This window comes from Eleginops maclovinus, chromosome 23 (assembly GCF_036324505.1).
Source record: "Eleginops maclovinus isolate JMC-PN-2008 ecotype Puerto Natales chromosome 23, JC_Emac_rtc_rv5, whole genome shotgun sequence".
NCBI classification, from domain to species: Eukaryota; Metazoa; Chordata; class Actinopteri; order Perciformes; family Eleginopidae; genus Eleginops; species Eleginops maclovinus.
Genome location: NC_086371.1, coordinates 8,665,761 through 8,685,150, shown reverse-complemented (window position 1 = coordinate 8,685,150; position 19,390 = coordinate 8,665,761). Strand labels below are relative to the sequence as shown.

The 19,390-nt window shown below is 38.9% G+C and overlaps 4 protein-coding genes across 5 annotated transcripts; 3 read left to right on the top strand and 1 right to left on the bottom strand.

The window, feature by feature from the left end:
* Positions 1 to 136: 136 nt before the first annotated feature.
* btk (Bruton agammaglobulinemia tyrosine kinase) lies at positions 137 to 11,992 on the top strand. 2 transcript variants are annotated; one of them, XM_063876139.1, is made up of 19 exons: positions 137 to 260; positions 3,594 to 3,752; positions 3,877 to 3,981; positions 4,602 to 4,683; positions 4,879 to 5,004; positions 5,095 to 5,159; positions 5,487 to 5,674; positions 6,194 to 6,256; positions 6,392 to 6,446; positions 6,545 to 6,624; positions 6,938 to 7,065; positions 7,225 to 7,296; positions 8,020 to 8,191; positions 8,412 to 8,631; positions 8,777 to 8,841; positions 9,275 to 9,393; positions 9,518 to 9,675; positions 9,796 to 10,702; positions 11,377 to 11,992. In XM_063876139.1, the coding sequence occupies exons 2-18, from the start codon at positions 3,612 to 3,614 to the stop codon at positions 9,865 to 9,867; spliced, it is 1,911 nt and encodes a 636-aa protein (XP_063732209.1). In that variant the 5' UTR covers positions 137 to 260; positions 3,594 to 3,611; the 3' UTR covers positions 9,868 to 10,702; positions 11,377 to 11,992. The 2 variants fall into 2 exon arrangements, with proteins under 2 accessions (XP_063732209.1, XP_063732211.1); XM_063876141.1 differs by lacking the exon at positions 137 to 260 and adding an exon at positions 1,924 to 2,043.
* timm8a (translocase of inner mitochondrial membrane 8 homolog A (yeast)) lies at positions 10,592 to 11,992 on the top strand. The gene is made up of 2 exons (XM_063876143.1): positions 10,592 to 10,702; positions 11,377 to 11,992. Exons 1-2 carry the CDS (start codon positions 10,592 to 10,594, stop codon positions 11,536 to 11,538), a joined length of 273 nt encoding a protein of 90 aa, XP_063732213.1. The 3' UTR covers positions 11,539 to 11,992.
* A 38-nt stretch (positions 11,993 to 12,030) lies between these two features.
* zgc:101583 (uncharacterized protein LOC494104 homolog) lies at positions 12,031 to 15,403 on the bottom strand. Its single transcript, XM_063876142.1, has 6 exons — positions 15,300 to 15,403; positions 14,916 to 15,048; positions 14,138 to 14,194; positions 13,751 to 13,841; positions 13,433 to 13,593; positions 12,031 to 13,338 (listed from the first exon to the last, which is right to left on the bottom strand). The coding sequence occupies exons 2-6, from the start codon at positions 15,046 to 15,048 to the stop codon at positions 12,704 to 12,706; spliced, it is 1,077 nt and encodes a 358-aa protein (XP_063732212.1). The 5' UTR covers positions 15,300 to 15,403; the 3' UTR covers positions 12,031 to 12,703.
* Positions 15,404 to 16,054: 651 nt separating this feature from the next.
* Positions 16,055 to 19,141, top strand: mars2 (methionyl-tRNA synthetase 2, mitochondrial). The gene is made up of 3 exons (XM_063876456.1): positions 16,055 to 16,601; positions 17,047 to 17,381; positions 17,912 to 19,141. The coding sequence occupies exons 1-3, from the start codon at positions 16,316 to 16,318 to the stop codon at positions 18,980 to 18,982; spliced, it is 1,692 nt and encodes a 563-aa protein (XP_063732526.1). The 5' UTR covers positions 16,055 to 16,315; the 3' UTR covers positions 18,983 to 19,141.
* Positions 19,142 to 19,390: the final 249 nt, after the last annotated feature.

Genomic DNA, 19,390 nt, shown 5'->3' with positions numbered 1-19,390 from the left:
CGCACATATGGTTCTGTGTTAATGTTTAGCCTGCATGCAGTTATCACCAAAACTGTCCAGAGAGCTGATATGAAAATGAGCAGGAAGAAAAAGGGGAAGTTAGCAGAGTCAATTCCTCTCTGTGGGTGGGTTTAAGGCTTCTTGCATCACAGACTAAAACACATTTTATGGAAGGCAACTGCAGTAAAAGTTCATGTCACTGCTTCAAATCTAAGCATATGTTGCTGTTTTTCTGATGCTTGACTTTTTTGAGTGTCTAGGTAAGTGTCAAAGCTCTTTTAATGTAAACTGTAATGTCGAGAGGTATTTGACATTTTGTTTTACTGTATTATAAATGATAAAGCAGCTATTTCAATGCATGCCATTTCAAAGAATGAACAACAGTAGTAATAATGTAGACTTATACCATAATTACATTAAAACATATTAACTTTCAGCTTGCTCGTAAATCCTTAAGTGTGAATAATCTACGATTACCTATATTAAACCATAGTGACACCATCTGCTGAAATGCAAAGATGTTGGACTACTAATGTTATACCAACGATCATGTACTGGCTGGTGTATTCTACAGTTTTTTGCATGACTTTAAAATCCTCTGGAAAACCGCAACTTGCAGCACTACATTGGTTAAGATGATTGGTAGGTTTATAATCAGATAGTAGTTTCATGTGGTTACCTTTATAATATATGCATGACTTTTATGTCTTGTGTGTTGTGAATCACTGAACACATTGATTCCTTAACATTGAAGAATCTTCCCTAAAATGAACTTTATTGAAATGCATTACAATAACTGTGAATTCTAAGTTGAGTATGTGGTCAATACAGAACCCCACAATGTTAAATTGATGTGGTTTATTGATATGTGTGAGGGAGTATGCTTCATGGTTAGGTTGGACTCTTACAACTTCTACTAAACATCTTTGTCACTCTCTTTTTCTATCTTAATATACACTCACAAACTCACTTACACGCACATTTTTTGCACATATCACTTATCTGTCAGGAAACGTCAGGAAAGAGAGCATCTTAGCAGGTTCCTGTTAAGCCAACCCTTTTATGATGTGGTTGTTTTTGCAGAGGACATCATGCAACAAAAATGTATTGAACATATTTAATTTGGGCTTTTTTATTTTAAAACATGTGGCACTGCAATATTTATGGGTTACAAACATCATAACTCTGACAGCCACCCAAGTAAGAAAGGGTGAAAATATATCAAAATACATAGTGTCCTGCAATTAAATGTTTATTTTTAGCAGAGTACAGCGTTTGAGGATACATTTAGGCTATTCTTGACTTATTTATTAATCAAAAGTATATATATACTTGACAAAAGTACGTTTTTTACAAAGTACAAATTCTCTACAATGGGTTAGTGTTGGTTTGATGTGTAGAAACAGAGAAGAAATCTTAAAACAACATACATAACAACAATGCAACATACTATTAAAATGTGTAAATGAGAACTACATTAAAATGAGAAATATAATGTGAAGTTTAAGTGCTGCAGAACACCGGGTTTCTTCTTGCTTTATATTGCAGTAAAACATTGATGCAACTTCCCTATCGGTTCATCTGTGTCAGCCACCATGCGTCAACTACCTTAAAGAGGGACACAAAATATCTGGTAGCCATGTTACAGGGAAATATAAACACATAGTCAATCAAAGAGAAAGAAACACCACCTTAGCATGTTGATCATCTCATATTAGAGTTTGTTGACCTCAATAATCAAGTTAGTGATGTGAGAAAACGTTAGGTGCCTGCAGAATGAGGAATGAGTAAACAATGTTTCACAGAATAGGGAACACAGCCGTCTGTTTATGACGGCACAAACAAAACCAATAGGTATCGTCAGTCTGGTTTGAATAAATGTCAAACTTGGTTAGCTGGGAGGGACAGAAGCTTCTGGTGGTGTTAGAGTTACAGTTCAGATGATAGAAGGAAGTGCTCACGAGCTGAAAATAGGCTGAGCTGCAGTGAAAACACATCTGACAAAGACTAACACACAATTAGCCTTCAGCTGTATGCCAAATGGTGAGTTGAGCAGTTGATCCTTGTTTCACCTGGCAATATAACTTCCTACCTTTAGTGCACTGTGTTTTCTTGTAGTATTTTAGAATAATATGTGCTTTAGACGGTGTTTGCTGAATGACATACATCTATGAGAGGTGCTTTTTGGTTGATTTTAGTTCTGCAGCATTGGTTAAAACGAAAGATGACATTACCGAGTCTGTAAGTGTTAACACGACTAGAGTATCTATTGACACATACATAAGCTAAACTTATCCATCATCTCATCAACTTGTTATTAGGATTTGAGTCGATATCCTTGTAGAACTGCTAGTTAGTTTAGAATAAAACACTAATTTACTCTATATAGTGAACTGTATTTTTAAATTGATATTGATATTTAGAGCATATATTGGAACGAGGCCATGTTTGAGTGCTTTCACAGAGTCTACCTTCCACCTTAACAAACATTGTTTTTTTTTCTCTGACTCACGTCAATCTAATTTAGATAAGGTGGCATTACAGGTCATGCTTTGTTTTAGAGGTGCAAGTTTCAGTCCAGCACTAGTGGTCCCCCGATCTTGAGAACAAAACATAATGAGGGGTGTTAAACCACAACAAATTACAGTTATGATGCAGGTTTTGAAGTTAAGTGACAAAGATAGTCTTGTGAAATTGATTGACATATTTTATGATGAGTTGCATGTAAATTCATTTAATTTATATGTTGTTTTTGACAACAAGCAAGCAAAAAAAAACCTTTCAACTTGAGTTACCGCATTAACGACTGGGTCACTGGATCCTGAAATAAGAATTCATAACCAGATTAGAAAAACGTAGTTGTATGTATGTTGGCATATTTGTGTCTGTCATGAAGAGGAAAGTTGCCGTATCAACAAAAGTGTAATTTAAGTTACAGGAAAATCAATCACTCAAAACATTGAAATGCAATTTGTTTGTGTTTTATGTCACACCAATCTAGGAATTGATCAAAGAGTTAAGGAACAACACTAACCAGTCATGTTCAGAATAAAGTGGATTTCTGGACACATACCAAAAGTTTCCCAGCACAAAAACACTGGGTTACTGAGTTGGTGTGATGATGACCATGAAACAGTAGCTTAGGTAAACTGGTGTGACACAGTGTGAATGTTGCTGGCAAGAAAATCATGGCTTATGCAAACTACAGCTCATCACATGCTGATATGTGCTCGCATTCATGCTGCATGTCTCCTCATCTCGTGCCAGATCTATATTCTCACCTGATACTGTGGCATTGCTGTGACTCTTTGAATGTGTTGCTGCATATTGAGTTTAATTCTGGTGAAATACATGTTTCAAAGGGAATGATAACACTGAATAATAAAGAGTGAATTGCAACTTAACCCAAAAGGTTGCCTCATATAGTGGTAAGCTAAGCAGAGAGATAAGGGGTGTGTGTGTCACAGCTGTCTAAAAACATGTGGTTACTAGCTTCTGGTGTGCATGCTCTTAAGTGCCACAAAAAAAAAACAGCAAAGTTATCTGCTGCCATTTTGCTTTACAAAAGTATTAACCTCCCTGTTTCCATGTAGATTAATCCTGGCTGAACCATGTCAGAGACTGTACTGGAAGAAATCTTCATGAAAAGATCTCAGCAGAAGAAGAAGACCTCGCCTTTGAATTACAAGGAGAGATGGTTTGTTCTCAACCAGGAGAAAATAGCCTACTATGATTATGATTCTGACAAAGGGGTACGTATATGGAACTACAGAAAAACTAGATTAGTATTGCATCAAATCTGTCTCAGGTTAATGTTTGCTGGTAACTGTGCAGCTACTTCTGAGTTACTTGACTGTCGCCTCCTCTGTCAAGCAGAAGCGAAAAGGTATGAAAGGATCAGTGGACCTCGAGAAGATAAAGTGTGTAGAGATGGTCCAACCAGAGCCCAATACACCGCAAGAGCGCCTCTATGCTTTCCAGGTAGACATTTCTGTCAATTTACTTCTTCAAAAGAGAGAGTCTCTTTAGAAACGTTCTACTGACATTCATGAAAGTTACAGAGAAAGCTGCAGCAATGTGTAAAATAAGATTCACACCACTACGCTAGTGTTCATTTTGGAGATGAAGAGACATTTCGAACAACATTTTTCTATGGCCTTTTTATCAGTAACTGTCCAACCAACGTACATGCTGCAGTTAAAAACTCATGGGACTTACAGTTTTCATCTTGGAAGACAAAAAAAATTGTAATCCTCCAATGGTTAAGAATATGAAAGTCTATTGTTAAGAAGTGAAACCCCCTCTCACACTCAAATGAAGTAGGGGCTTTCAGTTACAGTGCAGGTGTTGCCTTTGCCAACGCAGTTGAGTGTGTGAAGGATGTGCCATGTCTGGTTGGATTTGGTCATTAAAGTGACAGTGTTTAAGAAGTTTGTCTTTAGTTGCAGTTAACATGATAACACAATAGAATATATATACAACTTCCCTAAGCTTTTTTCATACTTGTGACACTGGTCTTGTATGTATTTACTGTTCTAGCAACTTAAAAAATGACTTTTAGAAAAAAACGCTAATAGTTACTTTCTTATTTTTTTCCACAGATCATCTATGATGAGGGGCCGCTGTACGTTTTTGCAAAAAATGAGGATATTCGGGATCAGTGGATAAAGAAGCTGAAAGAAAGTCAGTATATATATAGAAATGTATGAACAATGTTTATATATCCATTGGTTGCAGTATCTCATACAATATTTGCAATATTAGGCTGTATCTTAACATCCAGCGACTGGCTGCACAACAAAAGCGCTTGTAGCATATGCAAATGCAAGTGTTGATTTAATGTAAATGTCCCGCTTCTGTGTCCATTCCTATGAATAGTGGTGCGCTTCAACAAGGATCTCATGCAGAAGTACCATCCTTGTTTCTGGGTGGATGGGGTGTGGCTGTGCTGCAAGCAGGAAGTAAAACAAGCTATGGGCTGCACAGTGCTGGATAGTAAGAACGGTGAGAATGAAATTTCCTTAAGCATTGAAAGCAACCACTGAACTTCAGTGTGAATGATTTCATTCATGTATTTAATTATGTCTTTAATAGGCTTTGCATCTAAAGCATCTCAGCGAAGAGCATCCAGGAAACCTCTTCCTCCAACCCCAAAAGAGGTACACAAAAATACAATTAACTGATTATAGTATTGAAGGATTTAAGGATCATTTTTATTATGCAACACAGGGTTGCACACCAAAATGCAGTTTTATATTATTCCATTGTGCTATACATGAACACTAAACAGAAGAAAAAAACTGGTGCACTCCTGTAGTGTATTCCTCAGGATGTATGTTAGTATCAGCAACAAAGACATGGGGGAATTCTCTAGGCAGACAAAATGGCCAAGACCTTTACCAAATAAAACCATGAAGTAAACTTTGTCTATCAACTTTGACTTAATAAATATTATTAATACATCCGCTAATCTTTTTTTTCTCCAGGAGAAGTCTGTACGACCTTTACCCCCACAACCCACTGAATCATCCTACCCCTCAGTGGGCATGACTGTCATAGCAGAGTATAACTACACACCCATGACATCCCAAGACCTGGAGCTGAGGAAGGATGAAGAGTACGCCATCCTGGAGATGTCTGATCAGAACTGGTGGAAAGCAAGAGACAAATATGGGTGAGGAAAAAGAGGCCTGCTCAAAATAACAGCAGAAAAATATAAAATGTACACAAGAGTTTTAAAAAGAAATGTCTACACTTAATCAAATGACTTTCGGTGAAAACATGTGGGGAAAGTGAATGTTGCGAATGATCACAAGTTCCATGCTCACAAAAGGGCACATTTTTTATGAGATCTTAGTGGTTCATAGGTTAAATAAATGAGTCCATGACGAGTAAGAAATGAAACATTAGAGTAAACATGCAGATAACGTATTTTTGTATGGATGTAATTTAACTGTTTTGACCAAATCAATTTATCGAGTTACTCCATCCCAATGTGCCGTACAAGTATTAAATAAAAACATTATGTTTATCATAATCAGTCAAAACATATTCAAATATAGATTTGCATGGTTAGGGTTTTAGGAGCAGGAATTTGTATATGAGCTGCTACTATACTAGTGTGTGTGAGAACTTCAGTTCAAGACTTGTTTTTATATTTTTTTAATACAATGTGTTTTATTTTCTTCTGCAGAAAAGAAGGATATATACCTTGTAATTATGTTGTTGAAGCCGAAAATGGGCTGGAAAGATTTGAGTGAGTATGGGCAGTATTATACTTTCCTCATTTATCATTATTATGTTGCGTTCCTTGTCTGCACATACATATATTTTTCATTTTAAAAGCAATAAATGTTTCAAAAACGAATTATATTGACATTTATTTTCACAGCTGGTATTCCAAGAATATGAATCGTAGCCAGGCAGAAAACCTGTTAAAGACTGAGGTAGAGTCAATGACTAACATACACAATGATAAAAGTCTAATTTAGCTGGACTTAATTATAATTGAAACCAAATTATATGCTTGTGTGTTGTTTCCCAGAACAAAGACGGCGGCTTCCTGGTACGGGACTCAAGCAAGGCCGGGAAATACACCGTGTCTTTGTTCACTAAGAGTGGCGGGTGAGTCAGCTCGTGGTGTTAAAATCTGCTGCAATAGGCTACTGTATCCACTGGCTCCAGTCATGTGTGAACGTATCAAAAGAAGAACTGTTTGTAATGAAAGCGGAAATAGAGGGCCACAGAGGGAGAGAGATGTAAATTATTCATGCAAAACCTTGACTAATCTGCCTCAAAACTTTCTCATGGAATGGCTCTGTTATAATGAATTACCTTATGGTAACAGCTGAGAAGATATTATCCAATCATGAATCCAAGATAAATGATGATATGTGACTATATCTACTTTAAGTGACTCTTCTCTTTCTGTTCACAGGGAAACAAGTGGATGCTGCAGACATTATAACATCTGCACCACTGCACAGGGCCAGTTTTACCTGGCAGAGAGGCATTTTTTCAGCACCATCCCAGAGCTCATCAACTACCACCAGCACAATGCAGCAGGTTTATACAGTAGCAAGATGTTTGCTCTTTTTCAAACAATAATATACCGCTAAAATGTATTTGGAAGGAAATGACTTAGCAAAGGGGAGGGCAATTAATGAAGTCAAACTGCTTATCCAAAAATATTGACCATACAGGTTTTGTAATCTGTCTCACTAGGTATGGTTAGCAGGCTGAAATACATTGTATCCAACCGGGCGCTGCCTCCATCAACAGCAGGGCTTGGCTATGGTAAGATTATCATCACTATATCAATTCACATTATGAATATATTAATATTGTTAATCATAAGGTCCCTGTCTATCTGTGCAATTTATAAACCACCATTTCTCTGTAGTACAGACATTTTGGCCAATAATTATATTTGCTTTGTGACTATTTGCAACTCTTAAGCTAATGCGTTGTATATTGTTTGTGTGATATGCACAAAACTGTTATGAATAGACAAAACAAACAATATATAATATGTTAACTAAAAGGACATTGGGAAGTCGCAAACCTCCACCAAGGTCATTTACATAAGTTTAAAAAAGGATATCCACCACCTGATACTTCAAAATGGGGGGTTTCCTGGCAAATGCTACATTATTTTACCAAGTTTCAAGAAATTCAGACTAATAGTATTCCTGTAATCCTGTTGAAAAATCAGGACAGAAACATAACCTCCTTAGCGGAGGTACTTATTGTGTTCTAGAGGTCCTTGTTGTAAAGACGTATTTTAGCTTTAGACAAAGGCAGGCTTACTGTTTTTCCTTGTTCTAGTCCTTGTGCTAAGATAGGCTGCCACTAGTCATAACTTCATAATTATGCCCTTGACATAATAATGGTTCAGTCTTGTAATCTAGCTCTTAACATGACAATAACAAAGTGTATTTTGTAAAATGTGGAACAATGTCTTTGATGTAGAAGCTTCAAGTATAGAAGTGCTCTTCAATCTGATCTTTTTTGCTCCAGGTGTGTGGGAGATTGATCCCCATAACCTAACCTTCATCAAGGAGCTGGGCACCGGTCAGTTTGGAGTGGTGAAGTATGGGAAGTGGCAGGGACAGCATGATGTGGCCATTAAGATGATTAAAGAAGGCTCCATGTCTGAAGATGATTTCATAGAAGAAGCCAAAATCATGATGTAAGCAAAATTTAAGTCTAATCTTGGACTGAGCTTATATTATTTTATTTGGTCATTCAGTTGCTACAGTTTAATTGTCTGTGTTTAAAATAGTAGTGATGTTTTTGTGCACAAGACTCATAAAACGTTGTGATGTGTCACACTGGGAAGTGTTGCTTATATAAGTTTGTGAAAAACTAACACATAATACTTAACTTCCTTCTCCTTTTGATTAAACCAGGAAGCTACGGCATGAAAACCTGGTACAGCTGTATGGCGTGTGCACCAAACAAAGACCCATTTATATAGTGACTGAGTTCCTTTCTAATGGCTGCCTGCTGACGTACCTCAGGGAGGGCCTGATGCAGCATCCCACAGCTGTGCAGCTCCTGGAGATGTGTAAAGACGTCTCTGAAGGCATGGCCTATCTGGAGTCACAGCAGTACATCCACAGAGATCTGGTGAGAGACATACATTTAAATCTTAGCAACACGTATCACTATCTGGATCAATGTACAATGAAAGCTAATGTTAGGTATGTGTGAATAACAGTTAATGAATAAATTATTAAACTTAGATCAAGACGGTTGTTTGTTTTGTCCACAGGCTGCCAGAAACTGTTTAGTGGATGGGAATGGCACCATCAAAGTGACGGACTTTGGACTGTCAAGGTAAAACATTTCCCATGAATTTAGGCCACACAGAGGCATATTAGTGCCTACTAGAAAGGTTAGTAGTTAGTGTTGAAGAGTTACTGTTTTGTAGACTTTGAAGCTACTTGAGTATTATAATTTTATGATACAACAACACCAGATGTATTTGAAAGACAAGTGTCTGATTGGTTTGTAATAAGATATCATACACAAATAATATCAACTTAAATACAAAACATTGTGTAAAGAAGTTCCAATTAGTTTCATCCAAACCAATACAGTACAATGCTACATACAAACACGTACATTCACAGTAAGTATTTTATATTTGATAACTATATTATATCTTTGAAATTCCTTTGTATTTTTACTTTTTTCCAATCTAAATTACTTTAGGGTTTATCCTTCAATAATACATGTTGGACCATACTTTTCCCCACCACTGCTTTAGGTATGTCTTAGATGATGAGTACACAAGCTCAGCAGGATCCAAGTTTCCCGTTCGTTGGTCACCTCCTGAGGTCCTCCTCTACTGCAAATTCAGCAGCAAGTCAGACATATGGGCATATGGTGAGTAAAGCATGTGTTTTTATTTTCTAAATGTTAAATGGGTTTCTGGTCAAATGTAATCATGACCAGCACTTAAGTTGTATAACGTTGTTTTACCACATTACATATTTCTATAAATATGTAGGGGTTCTCATGTGGGAGGTGTACACTTTGGGACGACTTCCGTATGAGCGCCTTAACAACACGGAAATAGTGGATCAGGTGTCCCGGGGTCTGCGCCTTTTCCGCCCCCAGCTGACCAATGAGAAGGTCTACAGCATTATGACAAGCTGTTGGAATGATGTGAGTGGATTTTGCATTGAGTTGTGGGCCTCAATAGAGGGTTTAGTATAGACTGGTGATTTTTCATGGACATATTTTCTGAACACCAATCTCACAGCTTCTCTTTTCTTTTTTTTTCAGAAAGCAGATGAAAGACCCACCTTTCAGGAGCTGGCGCTGATTGTCCAGGATGTGCTATACGAGCTCCAGTAGATTTCCGAAGAGTCAAAAGACATCAACACAAACAGACAGTTGATCCCGCCACACCAGCATCTCCATCTGTCCCGGAAACACAATCATTGAGCCAGTTTACAGCTAGAACATGGGACTTCACAGCTTCAGAGGTCCTCTGTAATGTGAATATGTGAAATATGAGTTTTGCTTTAAATCACTGATTAGATAAGCTTCCCATTACATTACTAGAAGTAAAGTCCTATATGTGTATTTTATTGACGGCGTTCTTTCTTTATTGTAATCTGTGTATCGTAATCTGTGTAATGTAATCCGTGAAATCAGTGTGAATTGTAGACACATCTGCGTGTGGAAACAAGATTTGTGAAAACTTCTAATTGCACAAATAAAAGCCAAGTATGCAGGGCTTGGAAATAAGGGAATTATCATGGGAAATATACATTACAAAACATCTTATAAAAATTGTTGATCTCACATTATAATCCAAAACACATTTTTTGTAGCGATAATACTTTCGCAATGTGTGGTATTATTTGTTTAAGAAACTAATAAATAATTTATTGAAAATGGCCGTTATGAAAAATGACGCATGAATGACGATCATCACCTGAAGAACGTGCTCTGTGATTGGTTGAAGTACTTCCTACTTCCTGTGGTCCATACATACACGTGAAGGTCAGCAACAGAGCCATAAGGCTTACATATTTGGGTAAATATTGCTCTTACGGCCGGTTTTTAGTTAAATATGAACAGCCAGGGAGCGACAGCGGACCCTCAGCTTCAGCACTTCATCGAGATCGAGACTCAGAAACAAAGGTTTCAGCAGCTGGTGCATCAGATGACTGAGGTTTGCTGGGTAAGATCAGCTTTAAGCTAGCAGCGCAGCTCTGCAATGTACTTTTTACATGTTGTCCGTAGCTAAGAACTCTTAGCTAGTCCGTTTAATATCGACATTGAAGTATGTGATTTATTTGTGTAGTCAATATTGTCCTGAATTATACTTCATGCCACATTTGTGACCCAGTGTACTTCATGTCTCTCCAGATTTGGGTCAAATAGCTCTCCCTGCACAACATGTGAAAATAAGCGTTAATACTTATTACGAAGCTGCAGACTGTATCTTCAAATGTCGTGGTGATTTTACAAATGTGGACTATTTGTGTGTAACTAATACATATTTATAAGACAAAACGTTTAATAACATTACCCTGGAGAGCCACGGTCACTCCCCCGGCCTGCTGTAGCTAACGGTATTGCAACGGAAAAGAAGTACCGGACTGAACGTAAACAGGCAGTCAGTTCAGATATATATTTACATGTTTGTGAAATATTATATTGTATCTAATGTTCTTTGATGCCCAACCTATAAGAACAAGCCATGGCTTTCGCCGGCGCTGGGCAAATGCACGATAATCCCTTCTTAATGTTAAGTGTGTTACAACACTTGTGATAACTGAGATGTATACTATTCGTGATATACCTTGCATCATTTGCTATACGTTGTTTTAATTTCTCCGTCTCTGTCTCCAGGACAAATGTATGGATAAGCCTGGGCCAAAACTGGACTCCAGGACAGAAATGTGCTTCGTTAACTGCGTGGAGCGATTTATAGATACCAGCCAGTTCATTCTAAATAGGCTGGAACAGACTCAAAAGAGCAAGGGCTCATACTCTGAGACCATGTTGGAATAAAAACTGTCACTGAAAGGACTGACGAGACACATGCATGTGGCCCCGGCTCTATGACGAGGCTGACACCGCCGTCTGTAATGAACTTTTTGTTCAAATGGAAAAAGGAAAAACACAAGTGCCTCAGATCAACACAACGTATGGATGCAGAAGTCTAGGGTTTAAGGCCATACACTTAGCAGGATAGGAACAACATGCTCAGATTGTGTTCTATTGCTAGCAGTTACCTCATGTTCTGTTTTTCAAGCAAATTATCTGGCCAGACTGAATGTGGGTGACTGCAGAAAGATGGACGCATCACAAGGATATTCAGATTCAGCCGTCTGTTTTTGAAAACAAGGACTCAACACACACCCTGCTGCAATTTAAGAGAAGTAACAGATGTAACAGATGTCTTGACCGGAAAAAAGCGTGAGGTTCTGGATTGTACATATGCAATAAACATAATGCCAAATCATTTCACCGTATCTTTTGGAAACACTGAGTCAAGTCATGTTGTGGCTATGTTTTTAATCTGCATTATGAAACACACAAAAGGTTCTTACATTATAGATATGTGACCGCTTGGCACATGCTCGAAGTTAATCCACACAGGGAAAGAACATTCTTTGGTGCATTTTGTATACAATAATGAGGTACAGTAACAGTTCAAATTATAACTCAAACTTCAATGAATAACTGAAATGCATTCAGGGCACATTTGTTTTTGGCCTTTTGTTCAGTATATGCGTAGTTAAAAGTGCAAACCTATGAATTAGGTTATTGTGTACAATAACAAGGCACAATTGGTTTATGCTGGCTATTCAATTTTCATTATCTGTAAACTCCTTGTACTATAAACAATAAAATAAAATGTACAGAGCAGCGCAACAAACATTCACTATAACCTACGTTATATTTCAGACTATAATTCTATCTGGCTTTTTATTTTTTACTAAAGATGTGAATGTACCATCATGTTCAACTAAGATTACATTTAATATAAAATACAGTGTGCTGACAAGAATATTAATCTCACTTAAGGCATTTATGTTTATCCAGTGCATACTGCATTATGTAAGACTATCACAGGATTATTAATAAACTAACCTTGTATGGCTGCGATGTGCAGTTAAGCTTCAGGTTTGTTATAAGCATTTTTTCTCCGTAGTAAGACTATTTTTCTTCCTTAAGGAGCTCTCTGGTGCGTACCCCATCCCCCCTTTGAGCTTCCCTCTCTGGGCAGTTTTATCTCATCCTCTGCTTGGGTTTCGTGGCTGGGAAGAGCCACATAAGGCTGGTGCCCCCATGGAAAGCCCTGAGGACCCTTCCTCAGGAAGAGTGGGAGGGAATCAAAAGTAAATACAATGTCTTTAAAGGCATGGAGGAGGAAGATTCCCAAAATGATGGTGAGGAACCCACTGATTGTTCCAACTACTCCGTCAGTGTTCATACTCAACCACTCCTTGAAGAGAATGGCTGAGCAGGCCATGACGGAGGTGGTGAAGAAGACGTAGTAGATGGGAGTGACTAGGGAGGTGTTGAAGATGTCGAGGGCTTTGTTCAGGTAATTGATTTGAACACTGACACAGATTACCAGGCAGATGAGTAAGGACCAGAACAGGGGTTCCTTCAGCACTGCTATCCCAGCAAATAGCTCCTTAATGCCAATGCCCAGGCCCTTGACACAAGACACAGACAGGGAGCCAATCACAGAGCAGATCAGGATGTAGACGAGCACATTCTTCTGTCCAAACCGTGGAGCCACGGCAAAGATAAGAACCAGGCTGCTTCCAACAACGCACACAGCAAACACAATGAAACCTAGTGGGAGCATTCAACAATGCGTTAGTACCCTGAAAAGACAATCCATCAAACCATGGTTAATGAGATCACACTGATGAAGGGATGGTCCTACCTGGGTCTTTGAGCTTCTCAGCCATAGCACTGAGGGAGGCAACCTCCTCTTCCTGCGGGGCATGGATCACCATCACTGTGGAGCCCAAGACGCACAGCAAACAACCGATCTTCCCATGCACATTCAGCCTCTCATTGAGAAAGTAAGAGGAGAGCACCGCACTGGAAGGGGAAAAAAAAGATGAAGAGAGAGTTAGCAAACATTAGACACTACATATTAAATAGATAAGTCCAGGGATACGTGCAAACTATCTGAGTCACATGAAAGTCTTGATTGCATCAGTGTCATGAAAAACTGTAACAAGAAAAAAACAATCACCTTACAAGTACACTCAATGCTCCAAGAGGAGTCACCAGTGTGGCCGGCGCAAATGCATATGCAGCAAAGTTGGCGGCCTCTCCAGTTCCCACTAGAATATAAACATGACCATCAGTGTAAAGATTCATAGCCGGTGCAGATAGGTTGAAAAAGTATTCTCTTTCAACCCACGTGCAAATGTGCTCTTTGAAAGAATGTGTGCTTCAAAGGTATAGCGTGGGTGCTGCATCAACAGCAACGTCCACAACAAAAATACCAAACCCACCACAGCCTCATTTCCACTTTGAAAGACAAAGACCACAGTGTTTCTGCTCTGGTGTAATGAGCAAAATATAGCAGCGGACGATATCATCCATTTTGCACTAAGTTTGTAAATTGTTCACTTACTTGAAATAAGTCCTGCCCACCACAGCCATTCTTTCAGGTACGCATAGCCCCCTTGACCTGTGAGATAAAAAAAAACAAAGCTGAAGTAGATTTCGTATTAAAATGTAAGTTTCTTACATAAATATCTTCGAACTGAGTCAATGTTAGAGGGTCATAAGCTGCCTGAACAAAAAACATACTTTATATCCTAAGGAAAGTCCGCCCATTAGGCTAGTGACACTGACAGGGGCAGTTCTTCAACATGATTTGTTATTTTTATTTTACTTAAATTTAACATCACACGAATACAGACATATGAATGTTTGAATAGATCAAATATTATTGTAAAACACCCTTTTCCTCGCAGGTGACCATCATCAGGATTTTCAATTGGATGGCAAAATATATAAAAATATATATACACAAATATAAAACAAAAAACAAAAAATAAACTTAAACAATTAGCACTTTTGATAGGAATACCATTTTTAGAGCATGAACAACAGTTAGCCTACTGTTACTCATGATCATAGTTTTTGTTTAAAGTTAAAATGTTAGTGAGTTAAATGAGTTGTCCTTTCTCAGTCAGAGCATCTTTCAACGTTCATGAGAACAAATCCAGTTATAGAGAAGTTTTCGACATAGTTTGTACTACTTCTCCTCTGAGAATTTTTTTATTTTGGCTGTGACACTTCCGCATGCATACAAATGAGTTACCTAAACACCATATTGGTTCTTTCACCATTAACATTTTAAGTTAGCTAAAGTTGTGTTTTAATGTTGATAAAGCTCACAGTACCTGCTCGCGTTGAACCCTTGCTGGCCAATCGCAGCAAGCCTTTCTTCTTCAGGATGAAACTTCCGCCGATGAAAACACTGGAGCTCACAGCCAGAGAGAGACCGATGTAAAAATCCATACGGTTCCCGTCCATCTGAAACAACAGGGGCAACAGAATAATGTCTGCCTTTGTAAATAACTGTTTCATTAAGGCGATCAACAGCAGGAACCCGATGGTTAACGTCACATGATGGGCTGACTCTCACTGACTTCAACGATGTTAAAACTGAAGACGGCGAGACATCCCATGACATTCTAACGACTAACCTGGCTTTTTGTTTGACTTAGTCACGTTAATACTATATTAAAATGCAGCTTAATATTACAGTTTGTTATATGTTTTACCTTGTTGTCACGTCAGCCCCATTCGTCGTCGTTGCCTGACATCAGGAGGTGAAGCAGCTGATTGGCTGGCCGTCACGAGACTTCCTCCAAAACGTTCAAAAAAGATGGGCGTGACTTTGCAGCACGTAATACGTAACAGGTCACGCTATTATATATCTAATCTGTTATTTCTTTCACTATTTTTATTGGTTTTATTTATTTGATGTTGCATGTATATTCATTTTGCATTGTTGGAGAAGCCTGGGACTTGAGTTTTTCATTGCCATATCTGCACTGTAGCTACTGCATATGAAAATACAATCTTGAATCTTGAGATAATGAAAATAAATTACCCTTTTTTTATTCAACTAGCCCTGCATGCCAACAGTAATGTATTTTGTGTACTCTTCATATCATGCCTGATACCCTTGGCAAATAGGGAGACGGTGTTTGTTTCCAAGCAAAGGTAATAGTGGGATACTCATTATGGCACTGTTCTACAATTGATACTATTCCAATAAAGTTATTTGGAAAATATATATATTTTCCTGGTTCCTTCAAATCTTTACACCAACGGGCTATATTCTCTCTCAATGATAGTCCTTTAAAATTGCTTCTGCTCTACAAAATGTGAAATCATATTTCACATCTGAAAAAGTAAGCTTAAGCAGAATGTTGCAGTGAGCCCTCGCAATCTGATTGGTGGTTGGTGTTTGGGTATGCACTATGCCGCGTTTTGATTGGACGATCGATTGTTGTTTATAGAAACCGGAAGAAGAGCTAACCTTGACAAGCCAACAAAACCCATGTGCAGTTGGTATGAAGGAAAAAGCCTTGAATTAAATGATTCCTGTAAAAATGAATCGGTAGCATTCACTCGGACTAGCAGTAGGTGTCCCGACAGTTGTTGTGTTTCTCAGCTTATCTGTTTTAGTGCGAACACTTTATATTTTAGCTAGCTAAACGAATGGCCAGCACTTACCAGATCACTTCTGCACTCTGGTTTTCTTCAAGTGAAAATCGAAAGCTTTCCAAAGATGAGGACACCTTTTCTGCTTTTCACCAGAAGCTGTAAGGCTATTTACAGACTGCAACGAAGCCCATTTTTCTCACCGGTTTCAGCTCTATGTAGACAGCAGACGATCTCTGTGTTGAGAAATACAAGCACCGTTTCCTGCGAAGACGACAGGAGTTACTACATTACAACCCCCATCTTCTATGTCAATGCTTCTCCTCATTTAGGACACTTGTATTCAGCTGTGATAGCTGACTGCTTACACAGGTACAAGCTACTGCAGGGCTTCAACTCAAAGTTCGCAACAGGTAAATCCTCCATTGTCTAAATGATTATTTGATAGTATTTATCGGACTGGTATTTAACCGTTGATGCTATTGAATACATGTCCTGATTTTGGTCGAGGTTTACATGTCTACATTATAGTCAAGCTTATATTTAATGCCTTTGCACCATTATTAATGTATTTCTGCCATTCCTTATTCCTTAATGAAGATTGTTTTGCACCTGGAAAAGAATATATTGTATTTTGATGATCTCTATCCTGTTGTTTTTAGCTTCTCTTATGAAAAGTTTTTTTTCTATAATTTGTGGCTTTGTGACTGTCAGAAAAAGCAGACATTATGAAGATATCCTCTTGTACTCTGGGAAATAAGGGTAAAGGGAAGGAACACGTTTTCTTGTTATTTTATAGTCTAAATGATTTATGAAGCAAACAACAATAATAATATTCATCGTTATTTTGTATTTTAGGCACAGATGAACATGGCTTGAAAATACAACAAGCTGCTGAAGCTGCAGGAAAGGATCCTCTGATATTTTGCACCAATGTGTCTGAGAGATTCAAACATCTCTTTAACAGCTGCGACATATCGTATACAGACTACATCAGAACCACTGAGCAGAGACACCATCAGGCTGTGAAACATTTCTGGTCAGTGCTCTGGAACAAAGGGTTCATCTACAAGGGGAGTTATGAAGGCTGGTACTCCACCCAAGATGAAAGCTTCCTCACAGCGTTGCAGGTCGGGGATGCTGTGGACTCATCAGGGAATGAGATCAAAGTATCGCTGGACAGTGGCCACAAGGTAGTTCAAGCTAAATTGGGATGATGGCATGAGTGTGATTTTTAGTAGAGATGAATGAGTTCAAACTTTAAAGAAAAAAAGCATAATATGGACATGGGGTTGAAAAGATAAAGGTGTTAACCAGGCAGGAAGGGTCCTACACAAAAGTGCCTTGAGTGTTCGCTAAGCCAAAAAAAAAAATGCTTTTCCTTTACAGTCCAATTTATAGTTTGTTTCTGTTTTGTTATAAAGGAATTAAACTCAAGACACCTCAGACTCTGGTATAATGATTTTAAGCATTTTTGTTTTACAATCTTTCGTCTGTGTCATACATTTGGAAGAAGTATAAACTAGTTTGCCTCTATAGAAACCTACATCTGCCTACCAGCCCACTATTTAACATGGTAGTTATCTTACTCTGGTAAGAGAATAAATAAGTATAATTCCTAAAATGTGGAGCTATTTCTTTAGGCAGAAATCAAATCACACCTCCAGAGGGTTCAGTGTTACTCCATCAAATGCACTTCAACCAAATCTCCATTATTTTGCAGGTGGAGTGGATGAAAGAGGAGAACTACATGTTCCGTCTCTCTGCATTTCGCTCTCAGGTGCTCGAATGGCTCAAAGGAAATCCCCGGGCCATACAGCCTGAACTTTTCTACCAGACTGTCCTCCAGTGGCTGCAGGAGGACCTTCCCGACCTCTCAGTCTCCCGTCAGAGAAGCCGCCTTCAGTGGGGTATCCCGGTCCCAGGTGATGCTGATCAAACCATCTATGTGTGGCTAGATGCTCTGGTGAACTACCTCACTGTGGCTGGCTATCCAGATAAACACAACCAATGGTGGAACGTGGCCCACCACATAGTTGGAAAAGACATCTTAAAATTTCATGCCCTCTACTGGCCAGCTTTTCTTCTCGGCGCTGGACTGCCCCTGCCTCAGACCATCTATGTGCACTCTCACTGGACAGTAGGAGGAAAGAAGATGTCTAAAAGTTTGGGCAATGTGGTGGACCCTCTTGAACGCTCGAAGAAGTTCACAACTGATGGTATGCGGTACTTTCTCCTGCGTCAGGGTGTCCCAGACTCGGACTGTGATTACACAGATGACAAAGTTTTCAAGCTGCTAAACTCAGAGCTCGCTGATTCTCTGGGCGGTCTGCTGAACCGCTGCACGGCTCCAGCTCTTAACCCAGCTCAGGTCTACACTGCCTTCTGCCCTCAGTCCTTCCCGAGTGAACAGGGATGCAGGGCTGTGGTCGAAGACTACCACATGTTGGATGCTGTGAAAAAACTCCCTGCTGTGGTGGAGAATCACTATGAGAGCATGCACGTATACAAAGCTCTGGAGGCCATCAGTGCCTGTGTGAGGCAGACCAACGGGTTTGTTCAGCGCCATGCACCTTGGAAGCTGGATAGGAGTGATATTAAAGACCAGCGCTGGCTCGACACCATCATACATGTCTCTCTTGAATGCCTCAGGATATATGGCACACTCCTCCAGCCTATAGTGCCAGAGATTTCTAACAAATTGCTGTCCAGGCTTGGGGTGCAACCGGAAGAGAGAAGCTTGGCTGACGTGAACTTCCTGCCAAAGTTTAGTGGAATGGACTGTCCCGTTTGAAGGAAGAGCGCTAGGATCTGACACCGGAGTGCTTTTTACTCGCTTGGAAAATCTTAGTATGGATAAACAAAACCTTTATAAAACAAAGAAGGCAAAAAAGTGAAATGAGGAACTGTTTTGTTTCCTTTACTGATTGAATCAATAAAGAAGTAAACTTTCTCTGGCTCTTTTTAGTATATATTCACAACATTCACTTAGCTGCTTAGTTTGCTTGATCTTGATATTGTGTATGCTGGCAGCTGCACTGGCTTGCTGGGAAACTTGAAAAGAATTGCACCATCATGAATGTTATGACACACACCTGGTCATACGACTTCTTTATTTTCAAAAATGCCTGCAATGAAAAAGGATGCAAGTCTAAAAATGCCTCCAGGGACTGAATATTGCTACGGCTCTGAATCATCTTGG

Excerpts from the sequence above, each read along its gene's own strand:
- btk (XM_063876139.1), top strand. The coding sequence starts at position 3,612 with ATGTCAGAGACTGTACTGGAAGAAATCTTCATGAAAAGATCTCAGCAG. Across the intron at positions 6,447-6,544 it reads AAAACCTGTTAAAGACTGAG|AACAAAGACGGCGGCTTCCT; the intron begins GTAGAGTCAATG and ends GTTGTTTCCCAG. Across the intron at positions 8,842-9,274 it reads ACGGACTTTGGACTGTCAAG|GTATGTCTTAGATGATGAGT; the intron begins GTAAAACATTTC and ends CCACTGCTTTAG.
- timm8a (XM_063876143.1), top strand. The coding sequence starts at position 10,592 with ATGAACAGCCAGGGAGCGACAGCGGACCCTCAGCTTCAGCACTTCATC. Across the intron at positions 10,703-11,376 it reads AGATGACTGAGGTTTGCTGG|GACAAATGTATGGATAAGCC; the intron begins GTAAGATCAGCT and ends CTCTGTCTCCAG.
- zgc:101583 (XM_063876142.1), bottom strand. The coding sequence starts at position 15,048 with ATGGACGGGAACCGTATGGATTTTTACATCGGTCTCTCTCTGGCTGTG. Across the intron at positions 13,594-13,750 it reads GCATTGAGTGTACTTGTAAG|TGCGGTGCTCTCCTCTTACT; the intron begins GTGATTGTTTTT and ends TTCCCCTTCCAG. Across the intron at positions 13,339-13,432 it reads TGAGAAGCTCAAAGACCCAG|GTTTCATTGTGTTTGCTGTG; the intron begins GTAGGACCATCC and ends TGCTCCCACTAG.
- mars2 (XM_063876456.1), top strand. The coding sequence starts at position 16,316 with ATGAGGACACCTTTTCTGCTTTTCACCAGAAGCTGTAAGGCTATTTAC. Across the intron at positions 16,602-17,046 it reads CAACTCAAAGTTCGCAACAG|GCACAGATGAACATGGCTTG; the intron begins GTAAATCCTCCA and ends TTTGTATTTTAG. Across the intron at positions 17,382-17,911 it reads CGCTGGACAGTGGCCACAAG|GTGGAGTGGATGAAAGAGGA; the intron begins GTAGTTCAAGCT and ends ATTATTTTGCAG.